This window comes from Grampus griseus, assembly GCF_964374135.1.
Source record: "Grampus griseus genome assembly, chromosome: 11".
Taxonomy (NCBI): Eukaryota; Metazoa; Chordata; class Mammalia; order Artiodactyla; family Delphinidae; genus Grampus; species Grampus griseus.
In genome coordinates this window covers 20,013,488-20,031,786 of record NC_139005.1, presented here as the reverse complement: position 1 = coordinate 20,031,786, position 18,299 = coordinate 20,013,488, and the positions used below count along the sequence as shown (strand labels likewise).

Here is an 18,299-nt window from a genome sequence, read left to right as displayed (position 1 = left end):
TCAACAGACAGAGCTAAGCAGTAGATTTTATTTAAAAATCATTAGTTCATTCTTCCTCCATGTCTTCTTTCTCCCATGATGAGTACACTGGTTCTACCTTGTGTAAGTTTTAATGTTAAACATTAGACAGCTATTGAAATAAAAATGATAATGTCAATCAACACAGATTGAATAATTTAACATTAGGTTAGCTTTTTTATTTGTGGAATTGGGATTAAATATTTTTCTCCATTGAGAGAAAAGTAGGGATCCTTTTCATTTTCAAAGTATTCTTTTTTTTTTTGCGGTACGCGGGCCTCTCACTGTTGTGGCCTCTCCCGTTGTGGAGCACAGGCTCTGGACGCGCAGGCTCAGCGGCTGTGGCTCACGGGCCCAGCTGCTCCGCGGCATGTGGGATCTTCCCAGACCGGGGCACGAACCCGTGTACCCTGCATCGGCAGGCGGACTCTCAACCACTGCGCCACCAGGGAAGCCCTCAAAGTATTCTTAAACCATTTGGGAAAAGATTGAGCTGTTTAGCTACATAAAGACGAAAACACCTTTAACAAAAATCCAAGACAAATGGAAACCTGGGAAAACTACTTGCATCATCTGTCAATCAGGAAGCTCTCCTGTATTTGAATTAGAAAAAAGCAAACATCCAAATAGGAAAAAAAAGGCATATAAATAGCCAACCTATCCACACTCACACAAAAAGTGCTGTCGAAACATATTAAAAGATACTTCATTAATGTAGAAATGCAAGTTCAAACAATAAATAACATCTTTTATTTTCACGTTGGCTAAGATTAAAATGATAACAGGCTTGGAAAGGCATGGAAAATGTGTACTCTTTATGCTGTAGTGAGAGTATACCTTCTTATAAACTTTCTGGAGGTCATCAGTTTGGCAGTATTTATCAAAATGGAAACTACACGTTCTTTGACCAATTGATTCCACTTACAGAAATTTATCTGAAAGATTCAGTTGGATAAGTGTTTAAGATGTATACCCAGGAGTGTTATTGCAGTGTTGTTTATAATTTTTAAAAGTGGAAATAATCTATACATCTACCAGTAGGGAATAGGTGAGGTAAGTTATGGTATCTTTGTACAAATTATATTATACAGTTTTCAGAAAGGATTAGGTAGATCTGTATGTACTGACATTGAAAAACTGTCCATTATGTAAGAGAAGCTGTATCGTAGCACATTGTGTAGAGTATGAGTCTGTTTATTTAAAAACAATGTGAATATGTACTAAAATATGGTAGGACGTATGCCAAACTCTGTAGTGTTTTTTTGTTTGTTTTTCGGTACGCGGGCCTCTCACTGTTGTGGCCTCTCCCGTTGCGGAGCACAGGCTCTGGACGCGCAGGCTCAGCAGCCATGACTCACGGGCCCAGCCGCTCCGCGGCATGTGGGATCTTCCTGGACCGGGGCACGAACCCGCGTCCCCTGCATCGGCAGGCGGACTCTCAACCACTGCGCCACCAGAGAAGCCCTGTAGTGTTTTTGTTTTTTAAAAAATGAGCATATACTGTTTGAGAGGGAAAAATAAATCCTAATTTTTGAGGGAGAGAAGTCACTAGAGTGTTAGATACCATCAGATTACTTCATATTTACTTTCTTCCCCCCTTTTTAAAACCTCAACAAATTGGATAATACAGATGTATTACAGATAAAGAGGTACAGTTAAAGGAATTGGTATTAGGCCAATTAAAGAACAGCTGAGAGAGATAATAATTCAAAATATGAAAATTATATTGACATCTGTAATTATTAAGATTGGATCCATGATTGATCCAGCCTCACATTCTGACCTTGGCATCAAGTGATAATTTATGGGAGAATGCCACATGACTTCAACAGGTTACAGATGTAGGCTTATAATATCCTTATTTTCAAAATCTGTTATGCAAATTTTCTTTGAGTTTATTCAGATTTTATCTCTTGGACATAGTACACATTTTATTCTCTCTAGTCCTAAGCTAAGATTCAGCATTCTTATAATTTCAAATGTCCATTATTTAGTAAAGAAGTCTTTGTTTTCTTTATCCTTACTTCTAATGAATGTCTTAACCAAAAATGCCGTCATGAGACAGAAGGTGTCAAGCTCTTTTAACACCCTTACTCCCTAATCAGTACAGAAATCCTTCATAAACCTCAGAGTTTTACTCTTTTTCCCTGGAGCTTGTCCAGCTCCATTATATTTATTTTGAAATACAGTGAGTGGTTTTGGAAAAAGTAGTCCAAATGTAGATGTCCAGTGATTCTTATAAGGGCAAGATACTGCTGTTGCTATACAGTTCCTAGTAGCCAGTGGCCTGCCCCCTACCCTTTGGGCCTGTAATAGCATGTACAATGTAAAATATGAAATAACACAGTTAACTTTTTAGAGCACTTTTTCCTGGTCTTTAATCCTAACCTGTATACAAAGTCCTCTTCATTATTATTTACCCACTTTTACAGCAAAAGAAACAATAGCTTAGAGTAGACTAGAGGTTAAGTAGTTTGCCCATACTCACACCGCAAGTAAGTGGGTTCTGCAGGTGACATAGATTGAAGATTCAGGAGTGTATCTTTAGCCTAGATTTCGGCCCTGAGCATCAGCCCTATATATCAAAGCTGCCTGCAGGTCATAGCACCAGAGCAACCCACGAACATACGGAATTCAACATGCCCCAAATTGAACTCATTTTCCTGTCCCCTTCCCATTATGTTCCCATCTCTAAACAATAAGCTCTGCCATTTAAAAAAAATTGAGGTATAATTCACATAACATAAAATTCATCCTCTAAAGTGTACAGTTAGGTAGGTTTTAGTATATTCACAAAGTTATGCAACCATCACCCCATCTAATTCTGTCACATTTTTATCACCCCATACCAATTAGCAGTCACTCCCCAATCCCTTCTGCCAGCCCCTGGCAGCCATTAATCTACTTTCTGTCTCTGTGGATTTGCCTGTTCTGAATATTTCATGTAATTGAAATCATACAATATGTGGCCTTTTGTGTCTGGCTTCTTTCATGTAGGATAATATTTTCAAGGTTCATCTATGTTGTCACATGTTTAAATACTTCATTCCTTTTTATGGCTGAATAATACTCTCTTGTATGGATATTTGTTTATGTATTCATCAGTTGATGGGCATTTGGATTGTTTCCTCTTTTTGGCCATTTTGAATGATGCTGCTGTAAACATTGCTGTAAGTGATGTATGAGGGTTGTTCTGTCAGTTTTACCCGTTAAGTATTTCTCAAAACTTTAATCTTCTCCATCTTACTGCTTTTGCTGCCTTAGTTCAGATTCTGTCATTTCTTTTATTTATTTTATTTTTGGCTGCTGGGATCTTCCTTGCTGCGCATGGGCTTTCTCTACTTTCGGCGAGCGGGTGCTGCTCTTTGTTGCAGTGCGCGGACTTCTCATTGTGGTGGCTTCTCTTGTTGCGGAGCACGGGCTCTAGGTGCGCGGGCTTCAGTAGTTGTGGCTCGTGGGCTTTAGAGCGCAGGCTCAGTAGTTGTGGCGCACGGGCTTAGTGGCTCCGAGGCATGTGGGATCTTCCCGGACCAGGGCTCGAACCCATGTGCCCTGCATTGGCAGGCAGGTTCTTAACCACTGTGCCACCAGGGCTAGGTTCTGTAATTTCTTGTAAAAGTTTCCTAAACTCATCTCCCAGCCTCCAGTCTGGTCTCATTTGTCATAATAATGCTAACAGTGGACATTGTTGATCTGATCATCCCTCCTACTTAAAAATCTTTTAGTGATTTAGTATAAGATGAAGTTCAGAACTTCTTAAGATGGCATATTAGACCCTCCATAAGCTGGCCTCTGCTTGATGGTGCAGTTTCAGTTCTACTTACCTATAATCCCTGTAACCTAAAATTGTGTTGAACTTCTTGGTTCCATGTATTCAACATGCTGTTTCCTGGTTTTGTGCATTCTCTTTGCTCCTTCCTGCCTGGAGTGGCCCTCCTGTCTTTCTTAATTCATACAAGCAAAGTTGATGTCTTCTCCTGTTTGTCACCATTGTACTTTGTTCTCCATAAGGTGTTGCATTTATTTCATTGTGTTTAAATTACTTGTTTACATTCATATCTCTTCCACCAGACCTAGCTCTTTGAGGTTAGAAACTATAATGCCTGGCACAGTATATGACATCCAGAAGATTTTTACTAAGTGTTCCTGTGATGCAAGGGAGAATAGAGTAGGTAGGTGGGAATGAACTAACAAATAAGCCTGTGCTTATATATCCCCAATTCCTTGTTTCTTCCCTATTATAATTCTAACATACTGGGCTATTGTACATGTTTTTAGCTGTCTTTGAGAACTAGCTGTGTACAACAACTTTTGATGGTTTGTAACCAATAGTGTAACACATCATTCTGTGATAGATTCAAATAATCTTTTAGAAGAGTAACAAAATATTTGAGCATTAGGAGGGTAAAAGTAAGTTTTTTCCTATAGGTGTTATTTAGCAGTACATGAAAAATACTTACAATAACACATTAAGAAAATCTTACAAACATTTCAGAAGTAAATCCTCAAATAATACTTCAGCTGACATTTCCAGCAGTCCTGTTCATATTTACAAGAGCATCTGATGGAATCAGCAGCATGAAGATGGATATTAAATGGGATAAGGCTTGTAATATGCTTATCACAATATCCAGCATATAAATAAGGGCTCAGTAAATGTTGGCTGTCATAATTACTATTAATAGTAATATGGTTACTTTTAGTAAAAGGTCCTAATTTCTTTAGTTTTTTGTTTGTTTGTTTGTTTGTTTGTTTTACTGTACTGTGTCTTCCCATGACAGGATTAACTTTAACTGCCTGAGTTGGAAAACTAAATTGAATATGTTGACATATGAACATACTGAGTAACTTGGTTACTGTTAATTATAATAGAAAAATGACAAAATGATGTCCTGGTCAGTGAGTGTATCTCATTCTCGAAAGATATAGTCTTAACTTTCGAAGTCCTCCATTGGGTCTGCAGATGAGTTTCTGTACATAAAACAACACTTGAAGGCATGTTAATAAATTGGAAAACACTTAAAAAATTAAGCCAGTACAAAAAAGACAAAAATTCCAAATGGGCAAAGGACACAGGTAATGGGAATAAATATGAAAAAGAAAAACTATGTAACATTACTAGTCCTCAAAGAAATAGATATTAAAACAATAGGATTTTTGGTCTAACAAGCTGACAAAAATAAAAATATGAAACCTATTGTTGAGTGAGTGGTGATGGAATGGGTACACCTTTAATGCCATATGGAAAAGTGATACCATAAGCGTCATGTGCGCCCCAAACCGGGTTTTCCCTATCTTAACATTCTGCCACATTTGCTTTAGATCCTTTTTTTCTTTTTCAAGATATAAAACTTAATACAGTTAAAGGCCTCCGTGTTTTCTGTAAGCTTATTCTCTTCCCTCCCCAAAATGTTTAAAAATCTCTATATATTTTGTTTATATTTTGACATTAATAGTAATTAAAATTTTTAATATTATATAAAACTTGCTTGGATACATTTATTAAAATACTCTTAATGTATAATTTAAAATTTACAGCTTCATTGTTTTAATATAATTTATAATATCTTACACTTGTGTTTATTTTTACAGTGTCTGCATATATTTACATTGAATGGGTTTATTCATTTCTTCAACAGACAGTACTGATTACCTGCTGTGTTTAAGACTGACACACAGGGTGCACAGTGGTGAGCAAAACAGATGTGAGCCCTACCATCATGGAGTTTAAAGCCAAGTAGGGGGTATAGACTTGAACAATTACACATAAATACATAGTTACAAATTATAATAGGATCACCAGCTGCTATGTGGAGAACAGACTAGGAAGCAGTTGCAGGAGATTGCATGAGACAGTCACATTGGACTAGGGTGATGGTGGTGAGTGCTTGGATTTGGAGTATGTTTTGAAAATAGATAAACGGCATAAGATTGTGGGTATTAAGCGCCTATGTAATTTTTTTTTATGGTATGATGATTTAGGATGCCATGTTAAGTATATCTCCATTTTAGCTATCGTTTTAAAAAAATAAACCATAGTTTCTTAGCATCTCTTACCAGAAGTGGCATTACTGAGTCAAAGGCTATGAACATTGGTATGGCTCTTGATAAGTAATGTACTTGCTTTCCAAAAGGATTGTACCTGTTACTGTATCACCAGAAATGCTTGACTTCTATGTTTAACTTTTGCCAGCATAGTGTATTTCATTTAGAAAAGTTTTTTTTTTTTGCGGTACGCGGGCCTCTCACTGCTGTGGCCTCTCCCGTTGTGGAGCACAGGCTCCGGACGCGCAGGCTCAGCGGCCGTGGCTCCGCAGCACGTGGGATCTTCCCGGACAGGGGCACGAACCCGTGTTCCCTGCATCGGCAGGCGGACTCTCAACCACTGCGCCACCAGGGAAGCCCTAGAAAAGTTTTGGGGTTTTTTTTCCCTACTACTTCAGTAAATTAAAATAGTACTTTAGTTGGGAGTAAGGGGAAATCTATGGAATAACTTTCCTTCATTTAATATTTTATTATGTTGAGTTAGTTTTTAAGTGGCTTTCTTTTATCCTAGTTTCCAAAGGATGTTAGTAACCTATGTATCTGATCTAAAAGTGTATTCTGTTTGAAAGGCTGGAAATAATACTAATTAAAAATGTAAAGTCTTGATTCTTTTCTTGCTGTCTTTAACTAGTTTCATTGTGGAATTTATGTGGTTTTAAACTGGTTAGGCTTTGATAACCTGTACTTTCTCAGTGATGTTTTTTTTTTAATATAAAAGGAATAATATATGTTGAGAGTACTTTAGATTTGTGGTAAGGTATTAGCTTAGAGCAGGGGTTGGCAAAATGTAAAGGGTCAATTGGGTCTTTGTCACATAATCTTTGTTGTTGTTGTTTCTTAAACAACCATTTAAAAACTGTTCTTGGCTCATAGACCATACAAAAACAGGTGGGCAGGATTTGGCCTGTGGGCCACAGTTTGCTGTACCCTTATTTAGGCTCTCATGTTGGGAAAGATTCTACATTGATGCATACATTTTTTTTCTACTTCCGTATACTTTTTTTCTTCTGGCTAAACAAAATCTTTAGTACTTACATATCATTTTTGTTGTGCTTGCTGTCTGCTTTGTCTTAAAACCTGTCATTTCTTTTCAGATCAGATCTCACCATTTAACACTTTTGTTCTTAAGTTTTTATCAAGTTGCACTGCCTTTTTATATAGCTCAGTGACTAATTATGCTTCTAAGGATGACTGTAGTTAAACTTGGGGGCTTCCCTGGTGGCGCAATGGTTAAGAATCTGCCTGCCAATGTGGGGGACATGGGTTCGAGCCCTGGTCCTGGAAGATCCCACATGCCATGGAGCAACTAAGCCCATGCGCCACAACTACTGAGCCTGTGCTCTAGAGCCCGTGAGCCACAGCTACTGAAGCCCGTGAGCCACAGCTACTGAAGCCCGTGCACCTAGAGCCCGTGCTCCACAACAAGAGAAGCCACTGCAATGAGAAGTGCGTGCACCACAACGAAGAGCAGCCCCTGCTCGCCATAACTAGAGAAAGCCTGTGCACAGCAACAGAGACCCAGTACAGCCAACAATAAATAAATAAAATAAGTAAATTTATTTTAAAAAAAAAGAAATGCAAATAAATAAAATTAACTTGGGAAATACTGAATTTTTAACCTAAACTTGTTATTTGTAATCAGCATATTCTTCCTCATTGTTTATAGGCACGTTGTAGATTACGTTTTTTCAATAACAGAACGTGACTCAGAATTTTGCTTTCAATATCTTTGGGGTTTAGAAGGGAAAAGTTAATAGGAATGAATAGGGACTTCTTTCCCAGTTTTCAGTCCCTTTGATGGAGTGTTCATCATGGGAACATGCTATGAAATGCATGCAGAAACTACTAATATTTCACAGTGTATACTTTTGAAACCCAAAGTGTTTGAAAATTTTTTAAATGGGAGTTCACTGAGGTATACATCTTAGAGGCGATACCTGTGGGCACATGTGCGTAATCCTCCAGCCACACCTTAGGTATAGATTTGTGTGGCTCCAGAAGCTAGTCTTTAATTTCATTGTTGATAGAAAATTTTAAAGATTAAAGAAACCATTAACCATAAGGTTAACTTCAGCTAGTACTGGTAAGTGAAGAATGCAAGGTGACAGCAGTAGGTGAGGAAAAGTCTTTCGTCTGTTTCACATGTGCCGTAGCCACACCTGGGTAATGAATGGACTGACTCCAAGAAACTGTACTTTGCTCTCAGTTCCTGCTCTTTCATTCTACTCCAAAAACAATGGTTTTCAATTTATAATATACAAGAGTTCTTTCAAGGATCAATAGTTAATTAAAGGAATTAGGCTAAAATAAAATGTCAACCAAATGTTCAAATCTTTAGTCAAGAGCTTCTTGTTTAGAAAATTAAATATCCATCCTTTTTTTTCTGACTGTTGAAATAATTGGCTTTTATTATAGAAAATTTGGAAAATACAGTTTACTTTAAACGATAAGCATGAGGTCATTCTAATATGGTAATCTTTCACACTTTTTAAAATTAAAAGGCAAAGAAAGAAATACATTTAAAATAATATCTATTACCACAAAAAACGGTAAGCAAGAGCTCAATTATTTCTTAGATTAATTATCTCCATCAGAGACATACCCTTTGTTAACATTTTGATGTACATACCACCACAAGTTTTTTAATATGTACATACAAGATACATTTATACAGATGTGCAGAGATATTTTATTGGGATCATGCTACATGTGTATCTTTGTATTCTCCTTATGCTGTGAACAGTTTTCAAACACTTTTCCAAAAACATGATTTTCGATGACCATTTTTTTAATGATAGATTGGTCTGTGAAGTAATTCATGAACTAAGGGTGGAACAATAAGAAACAGTGTCCTTGGGCTTATACTTTATACCCATTATTAGCCCTGCCTCTGACTCCATGACTTCACCTTGCACCAGCCCTTTTCCTTATTTTTTGAAGCCTATTTTGGCAGACAGTATGTGAAATCTTTTAGGTGTGAGTATTAATCAAAAGTCAGAGGAAAATAAGATTTTCATTTCAAGATTCAGTTATGTCACCTACCTTCTTTCCTTTACACCATCTTGGAGTTGCATGGTCTCTAAGATATCCATCTCTTTCTCTCTCCTTCAACCACTCCCTCTCTTTTTACTAGAGGTCTCACAGAATTTGCAGACAGAACAATCATTCTCTTTAGCATTATCATAGTATCTATCTGGCTGTTAAATATTGTTCCTAGGACTGCAGAAATGGATTAAATAAGGGCACTAAAATTCTCCGTATTGACCATTCTCTTATGTATTCCTGTGACTATAAATAAAATAGATGCATGACACTTTCGTAAGTTGCTTGATTTTTCTTGCCACCTAAATCATCCAGAATAATAGGAGTTGGTAGAGCTATCCCGTTTTGTAAAAATTATTTTTCTTTACAGAGAATTTGGGTCTTTTTGTTATTAATCTATGCACTTGCATTGTTGAATCTCTGTGTAACACCTTTTTTAAAAAAAAACAAAACTTTTTTTTAAACTGTGGTAAGATACACACAAAATTTATCATTGCCTTTTTTTTTTTTGCGGTACGCGGGCCTCTCACTGTTGTGGCCTCTCCCGTTGCGGAGCACAGGCTCTGGACGCGCAGGCTCAGTGGCCATGGCTCACGGGCCCAGCCGCTCCGCGGCATGTGGGATCTTCCCGGACTGGGGCACGAACCCGTGTCCCCTGCATCGGCAGGCGGACTCCCAGCCACTGCGCCACCAGGGAAGCCCTATCATTGCCATTTTTAAGTGTACAGTTTAGTGGCATTAAGTAAGTTCACAATATTGGACAACCATTAGCTCTGTCTGTTTCCAGAACTTTTTCATCATCCCAAACTGAAACTCTGTGTCCATTAAACAACAATTCTCCAACTCCCCTCTCCTCAGCCCCAGGTAACCGCTATTTTATTTTTTGTCTCGGTGACTTTACCTATTCTAGGTATCTCAGTATAAGTGGAATCACAGAATGTTTGTCTTGTTGTGTCAGACTTATTTCACTTAGCATAATGTTTTCAAAGTTCATCCATGTTGTGGACTGTATCATTTCATTCCTTTTTATGGCTGAACAATATTCTACTGAGTGTGTGCGTGCCCCCCCCCCATTTTGTTTATCCATTCATCTGTTTAATGAACACTTGGGTTGCTTCTATGTTTTAGCTATTATAAATAATGGTTCTCTGACCACTGGCATACAAGTGTCTGAGTTTCTGCTTTTGGTTTATATACCTAGGAATGGAATTGCTGGATCCAGTTTCCTCTGCACCCTCACTGGCACTTGTTATTTTCCTTTTTTTTAAAAAAATAGTCAACCTAATGGGTGTGAAGTTGTAGCTCATTGTGGTTTTGATTTGCAATTCCTGAATGATGTTGAGCATCTTTTCATGTGCTTATTGGCCATTTGTGTATTTTCTTTGGAGACCTGTCTATTCTTGTACTTTGTCCAATTTTGAATTGGGTTGTTTTTTGGTTCTTAAGTTGTGTCTAACACCTTTTTAGAAGCAAAAGGTGCACCATAATAACCCAGACTGTGTTTCTCCCTTCTCAGGATTCCTACAGAAAACAAGTAGTAATTGATGGAGAAACCTGTCTCTTGGATATTCTCGACACAGCAGGTCAAGAGGAGTACAGTGCAATGAGGGACCAGTACATGAGGACTGGGGAGGGCTTTCTTTGTGTATTTGCCATAAATAATACTAAATCATTTGAAGATATTCACCATTATAGGTGGGTTTAAGTTGAATAAAATAAGTTGACATTGAGGAGTAATTGTATCTTCCATTTATTGAGTCTTTGCTAACTGCCATGCACAAATTTGCACAAATTAAATTTTAAAATAATTTTTGTTAGGTAATATCCCTGATTTACAAGTGAAATTCTTAAGGATTAGAGCAGTTGAGCAACTTGTTCCAGATCACCTAGTAGTAGTGCTAGAATTGGAAGGTAGGCCTGGTTGAGAAACAAGGCTTTAAGCTAGATCCATCATAAAAATGAAAACCATGAACGAAAATGTGAAAAGGCAATTGAGATGGCACCACGCAAATAGCCTTAAAAATAACTCTGTGTAGTGTAGCATTTCTTGGAATCAGATAAATGTTGGCCTTAGATAATTAAGGAAAAAACACAACTCTGAAGTTACAAGATTGAAGTATTAGAGCAATGCAGTTTTTAAAGAATCTCGACAAATTTGCATAAAAGCAACTACTTTTATTAAAATGTTCCTATAGAAATCAAAATCTTTCCACTTGGTGCTCTCTTTTTTAAGAATGAAGGTAAAGCATTATGTTAATGTTGTAACTCATATTTTTATAAAAACATTGTATGTGTACATTTAACAACGTATATAGTATATGTTTCTAAGATTATAATTTTAAAAATTAGTCCTCACACTTTTTTGGCCTAGAATTTTTCAATATTTCTGTTTTATTGTAACCTACCTGCATATGAACCTACTAGATTGTAGTTTTACTATATTTCTAGGTATTTGATCTTTTAAGAGACATAGAAGTTCTCTGTTCAGGATAGAGAAAAATAACTAGGAGGAGGAGAAAGGAAAATTTGGTGTAATGGGAACTAGGAATTACATTAAAAGTCTTTTAACCATATTTTATGAGACAAAGTTATAAATAGTTTTTGAAAGATTTTTGTTACTAATTCCTCTGATGTAACTTTTTTTTTCCTCCCCAGAGAACAAATAAAAAGAGTTAAAGACTCTGAAGATGTACCTATGGTTCTAGTAGGAAATAAATGTGATTTGCCTTCTAGAACAGTAGACACAAAACAGGCTCAGGACTTAGCAAGAAGTTACGGAATTCCTTTTATTGAAACATCTGCAAAGACAAGACAGGTAAGTAAAATTGTAATAAATACAAATCTATTCTCTCAAACTATATCAAGTGATTTTAATCATTAATCACTATTTACTAATATATATTCTAATAATGTCATTTTGGGAGCAGGAGGGCATGAATATTAATAAATGTACATACCTGATAGCATAACTTTTATATCAGTTGATGTAATTTATCAGTTTTCTTCCATTATAGTAAAATAGGAAATATAACAATATTTACTTGGTAAATGTTCTCTTAAGGATATGAGAGGGCAGCACTTCTTATTCCAGTGTCCTGTTATCTTTGGCTTTGGCTTTTTTCTACGTTGGACAGTTCAGCACATGTTATAGTCAGGATTCGAGAAACGTGGGAATTTTATTTTTTACTGTTTTATTTATAAAGTCAAAGAACAGGGAAACAAATTTTGAGTTTCCTATTTTTGAAGTGCTTTTAAGAGTATTATGTCATATGTTTCTAGATTAAATTTTGTTGTATTTGAAGAATTTTACTTAGGTAGAATTTTTTTTTAAAGGATATATTTTTCAGGAAAGCTTTTATTAAAGCAAGAGAATATTTAAAAGTAAATAGAAATTCTCAGTTATTCATTTACTGTGTTCTGAGAAAAAAATAACACCACATTGATCCTGAATTTTGTTTCAGAAACTATTTTAAAAGTAACTTTTTCTCTAGGTAAAATAAAATAATTGATATTATTTAGTCTTATTTCTATGAAATAAGAGTTTAACATATAGAAAAAATGAATTCCTAGAAAGGAAAATATAAGGTTATGATGGAATATTAATATGTTCCATACAAGATGAACATTTGTTTGGGGCCTTGTCTGGTTATTTGTACCTATGAGCCCAGAAAACCAATTTCATGGAATTTAACTTTATAATGCTAGAAGTTAAGAAGAGTGATGAACAACTTATTACATGGTTAAACTTATAAAAACACCTTCTAGACCTTTCACTGAATTTTGTAAAGGGGTAAAAATTTAAAAGTAAACCATCATCCAGCTAGTGTATATGTCTATTTCCCTAGTGGAAGATCATACCTACCACTTTCTGGTTGTACAAATTTGGTACACAGTGAAAAAAACAATGAATTCTGTTTTAAGTCTTTGCTTTGGGATTAAAAGCTGAATTAGAATAGTTTTTGACCATAATACAGATGATCTTATTCTAAAACCTGATTTATAAGTTAAAGAAATACTTGGTGTATACATTACTTCACTTTACTTTGGAGGAATTAAGATTTCATTCATATCATTCCCAGGTCCCAAAGACTGGGAAGAGGTTTGGTTTTTGTCTTCTTTGTTGGTCTTCTCTGACCGTACTCCTTGATTTCCCTTGGGAGGTACTCAGAAAACATGATTATAATATTATAACTTTTTTTTCCCATTTTTGTATGAAACATTTTCAGATATAAAATTGAAGGAATTTTATGGAAAACATTTGCAAACCTACTACCTAGATTATACTATTAACAGTTTATTAACTTGTATTAGTTGTAACTTTTAAAGTATACATTTTAGACTAGTGGACACATTAGTTTACACTGTACAAAGAAAAGAAAAACTCTAAGACTTTGCCTGATGTTGTAAAGGGTTGCAAATAAAGCAGTGCTTCTCATACTTTAATATGCACAAGAATGAAATGGGCTTCTTACTCAAATCCAGATTCTAATTCTGAATTAGAATTAGGGTCTAGGTTGGAACCTGTGATTCTGCATTTTTACAAGTTCTCGGGTGATGCTGACTTTGGTACATGGACCACATTTGGAGTAGAAAGGTAATAAAGGACAGTAAGAGGAAGTCTTGTTATTTCTGCAGTGTTGCCCTCCACTCTCATTTGATAAGAGCCTAAAATAATAGCTCTGTCTTCTTTCCTTGTTGTATGGTTACTATCTCAGAAGTACTGTTGATTCTTAAGTGTTTGACATTAATGCTTTAATATACCACAGCATTCATAACTAATCTAGAAAACTACCTAGTTTCCTTTTAAATAGATTTTTAGGTTTTATACTGGTTTGGGGGGGCGGTTGGGGGGTGTTGGATAGGGAAGGGGATGTAGTGTGTGTGATACCAAATGGATTAACCTAAATATGCTTTGTAGACATTTTTATGGATCATCCAGAAAAAATATACAGTGATATAAAGGAATGCTTGTACTTTATTTCTTAACCTTCTAGCACTCAGCTTTTCTTATATTTATGTCCTGTTTTATTGATATCGTTATGTAATTTATGTTGCTAAACTATAACTTAGACATTTAGTTTCCTAGATACTTGATTTCTCTTTATTACATGGACTTGTTGATTTGCCTTTCAAAAGTTTATTCATCTTTCTCTGTTGAAATTAATTTGACATTTGCATGCTTTTAGAAGACTTTAAAGAATTATTCCAAGTAACTGAGAAAATGAAATATGTAAATTTTCATAACTTTTAATTTACCTCCAGTTTTTGTGAAAATTTGAAGCCCTATTTTCTGCAGAGGGTTTTGTTACTCATCTGCTATTACTTATTTATTATTTGAACAAAATGAATATGCATATCCTTGTTGTATTTTATCAGCAGCTACTCGCTTCATGCCCTAAGTTTTGGTCTTGAGCACGAACCTAAAACACAAACAACAAAAATTATATTCAGACATTCATTTAGAACTTTCATAGATATAAGTCAGGGGCTGGCAAACTTTTTCTGCAAAGGGCCAGATGATAAATATTTTAGGCTTTGTGGGCCACAGGTGGTATCAGTTGCATTTTTTTTTTCTTACAACCCTTTAAAAAAGGGAAAATCACTCAGCTTGTGGGCAGTACAAAAATATAGGCTGTGGCTGCATTGGGTTTGTGGGTTGTAGTGTGCTGACCAACTTGTAGTGTGCTGACCATTGATTCTCTGGGGAAACTGTATTCTTTGGCTAGACATAAGAAGTTAGGTCAGACTTTCAACTTAAATTTTACAAGCTAACATTAGGAATTTTAAAGTAAAATTTATTCTGTGAAAGAGAAAGAGGAATTTTACTCTAGTCTTTTTACAGGTAAGGGTTGTAGGCTATATATTTTACCAACTTAATTACTTTCTTATTTTAAAAAGCCCATTTTATGGCTAGAATACAGTGAATTTTATATATATATATATATATATATTTTTTTTTTTTTTTTTTTTTGCGGTATGCGGGCCTCTTACTGTCGTGGCCTCTCCCGTTGCGGACGTGCAGGCTCAGTGGCCATGGCTCACGGGCCCAGCCGCTCCGCGGCATGTGGGATCTTCCTGGACCGGGGCACGAACCCACGTCCCCTGCATCGGCAGGCGGACTCCCAACCACTACGCCACCAGGGAAGCCCTGAATTATATTTTTAACTATCATTTTAGTCCACATCTGAAAGGCCAAAGTAGTTTTTATTTTCTGCAAGTATGCTGTATGTGGTCCCTGTGTTCCTAGTGTATAAAGGCTGCTACCTGGGTCACATCTATCTGGGCAGTTAGTAATTGACATATTTTTCTGGCCTCTGTGGGCAGTGTATGGCTGTGTTTGCAAAGGCTGTTGAAACCAAAACGTTGACACCGTGGTAATCAGCTGTGTGTTTTCCAGTCTGCTAAAATCAAAAGTGGGGATCATTCAGTAAAGCAGATGACAAAAGCAGAATTCTCTGAGTATCTGCTACTCCTGATTCAGCTTTTTTGCTTTCTGGAGGTCTCAATTTGAGCATAATGTGAAAATTTGTTTTACGAACTTAAAAATGTTGAGTATTTAATTTTCCGGGTTTTGTTGTTAATTTCTAGATACTTAAATTTAGTTGTTAGAAGACCTCCATTAAAGAAAGCTTATCATCAAATTATTTTAACAAAGCAAACCAAACAAAAAAACTTTGTGCCTTATTTCTCTGTTTAATAATAGTTGGGTTTCTGTACATAAGATCAGTAATTTGAACTTTGCTTTTTATGAGTTAAAACTAGACAAAGCAAGTACTGAGCACCTGCTGTGCACCAATGCATAGTATAGCCTCCCAAGTAGTAGTATTGATGCATTTCAGTAGTTCCTGAGGTGGGCTGTTGTTTGGCAAGGTTTCTTTCCAATTCAGTGATGCAAAGTTGCTTTTTAGAATACATCTTGTTCGTCCCGTTCCTCTCCCCCAAGAAGGGCTAGTATTTAGTATTCTTGCATCTGCCTATAGTTAGGGTATTTGAGGTGTTATTTATTTCATTGAAAGAGCTTTTGCACATAATAAACTATTCAACTAGAACAAGTACTTGTTTAAAATTAAATCGCGTAGTGAAAGCATTATAGGCACCGGGATACAGAATGATGCTGTTAACAGTTCTTTCTCCTGTATTGAAGTGCTCTATTTCCATAGTCTCACAGTACATTTTCACATAATGGCTGAGCTCCTGATTTAAAAAAAGTTACAAATGTATCTTTACAAACTTACTTTAAAATTTACATATATAAACACATGCACTGTTGTTTTTACATGTACTTTTGTTTCAGTTGTTCTTAAAGTTTAATAAGTGACATCTGAAAATGAGTATATGTGGCAACAAGCTGTATGCCCAAGAATAAATCATTGCGTGCCAGTTAAGACCTTAGCAGCTAGCCACAGTAGGTATTAAACATCTGTTTCGGCTGTACTTAATCTTTTAAAATTACCTACAAATTTTGGAATATGAAACCAGTGTTCTGTGCCAGTGGTTTAAGGTATATACAAGGATCAATAATGTTCTCTTCATGTCCGTATGACTTTAAAGCATATTATCAAGAAATAAGTAATTAAGTCTGAGAAAATATGGTAAATAACTGATTCTTTAAAATCTAATTTAAATTTCCTATTAGTAAAAATGAGAAATGAAAAAAGTCACTCTGGAATAACTATCTTTCAGTGTTGTTAATTATCTTAGCCTCCGAGGTCCTGATACTGAATTCTTGGTGGTGGGTAGTAATCTCTTCTTTTTAATTACTGGCTTCCAATTCTCTCTCTGCATTGCTGGAAACAAAAATCACATATTCTGGTATTGGTGATGGGGATGTGCACACTTAAAAAGTAGACACGTTCAAACTAATTTTAGAAATAAGTTACAATCAAAATTTGCTTCTGCTAAATTAGTAGAGGACAAAACCCTGTTTTTTCCTCCATCATAGTATATTTCAGTACTTCTACATTGACCTTATAACCTTTTTTTAAACAGGAATAAAGTTTTTATTCTTAAAAAATATGAGCTTTACCTGGTTTGTTTTATTTATATATACATATGTTTTAAATTTCTTGCATTGATTTTCAAATTGAAAGAGAATCATTTGTGAAAATACCTTAAATGCCAGCTCATGCTTTGTATTTTACATGCTTTACTAGAGTTATTTTAGTGCCTTAAATTATTTATCTAATTTAATAATAATTTCTAATATGTAATTTTTAAGGACTTATGAGTAAAAGCAAACCATCTCCTCTTAAGAATTACTGATAAATATAAAATATTAAAAATTTTATATATGGGTACAAAGTGGCTATCTCATTTAAAGTACCAACATTTAATGATTTTAAAAAATAGTTGGAATTTTTATTTTGTAGTTGGTTTAGCTAGTCGATTAAATTGATTTCATTAAAAATATAAGATATTCAGATTTTCTTGGGCTATAATGACTTTTGTATTAGTTGAGTAGAAATACATCACAAGTTGGTATAAGTAACTTGAGATGTACATTTTAATATATAATCAACATATTATTTAAATCCCTACTGCTTAACTGAAACTTAATTTTTTATGAATTTTAAATTAAAGTTTTACTTTAAAGGTAAATTACTGAGTTCAACTGAAGCAGTTCTTAACATATTCTTGAGATTTATAAAAATTAATATACCCTCAAGAATTGAAGTGCCTTTTTTTTTCTTAACTATTATAAGCAATGGATGTGTACATGCTAAAATTAAGCCTTAGCTGTTGGTTTACTTAATACTTAAATGGCTGATTCTCTGTGCCTGATTAAATTTAAAACTACATATCATACTTTTGATACTTACTAACTTTGTAGGAACTGAGTCCATTTTGTCACATTTGGTTCGTAGAAAGACTGATGTTAACAGTCTTTTTTTTTTTTTTTTTGCGGTACGCGGACCTCTCACTGTTGTGGCCTCTCCCGTTGCAGAGCACAGGCTCCGGACGCGCAGGCTCAGCGGCCATGGCTCACGGGCCCAGCCGCTCCGCGGCATGTGGGATCCTCCCGGACCGGGGCACGAACCCGCGTCCCCTGCATCGGCAGGCGGACTCCCAACCACTGTGCCACCAGGGAAGCCCAACAGTCTTTTTTTTAAACAAAGTTTAAATGTCCGTTTTGTACCATTTTTCTCCTCGCTCCCCACTCAGAGCTGGAGTACAGAAATCACTTGTTTTCCCTA

The 18,299-nt window shown here is 35.7% G+C and overlaps 1 protein-coding gene across 2 annotated transcripts in view; it reads left to right on the top strand.

Moving 5' to 3' along the window:
* The window catches only part of KRAS (KRAS proto-oncogene, GTPase), a gene marked incomplete at both ends in the record, with an annotated part of 34,713 nt that overhangs the window by 6,721 nt on the left and 9,693 nt on the right, over window positions 1-18,299 (top strand). For both annotated transcript variants that reach the window (XM_082665774.1, XM_082665773.1), the window contains 2 exons: window positions 10,622-10,800; window positions 11,761-11,920. In XM_082665774.1, coding sequence (XP_082521900.1) covers window positions 10,622-10,800; window positions 11,761-11,920 — 339 coding nt within the window. The remainder of the gene's footprint in view (window positions 1-10,621; window positions 10,801-11,760; window positions 11,921-18,299) is intronic.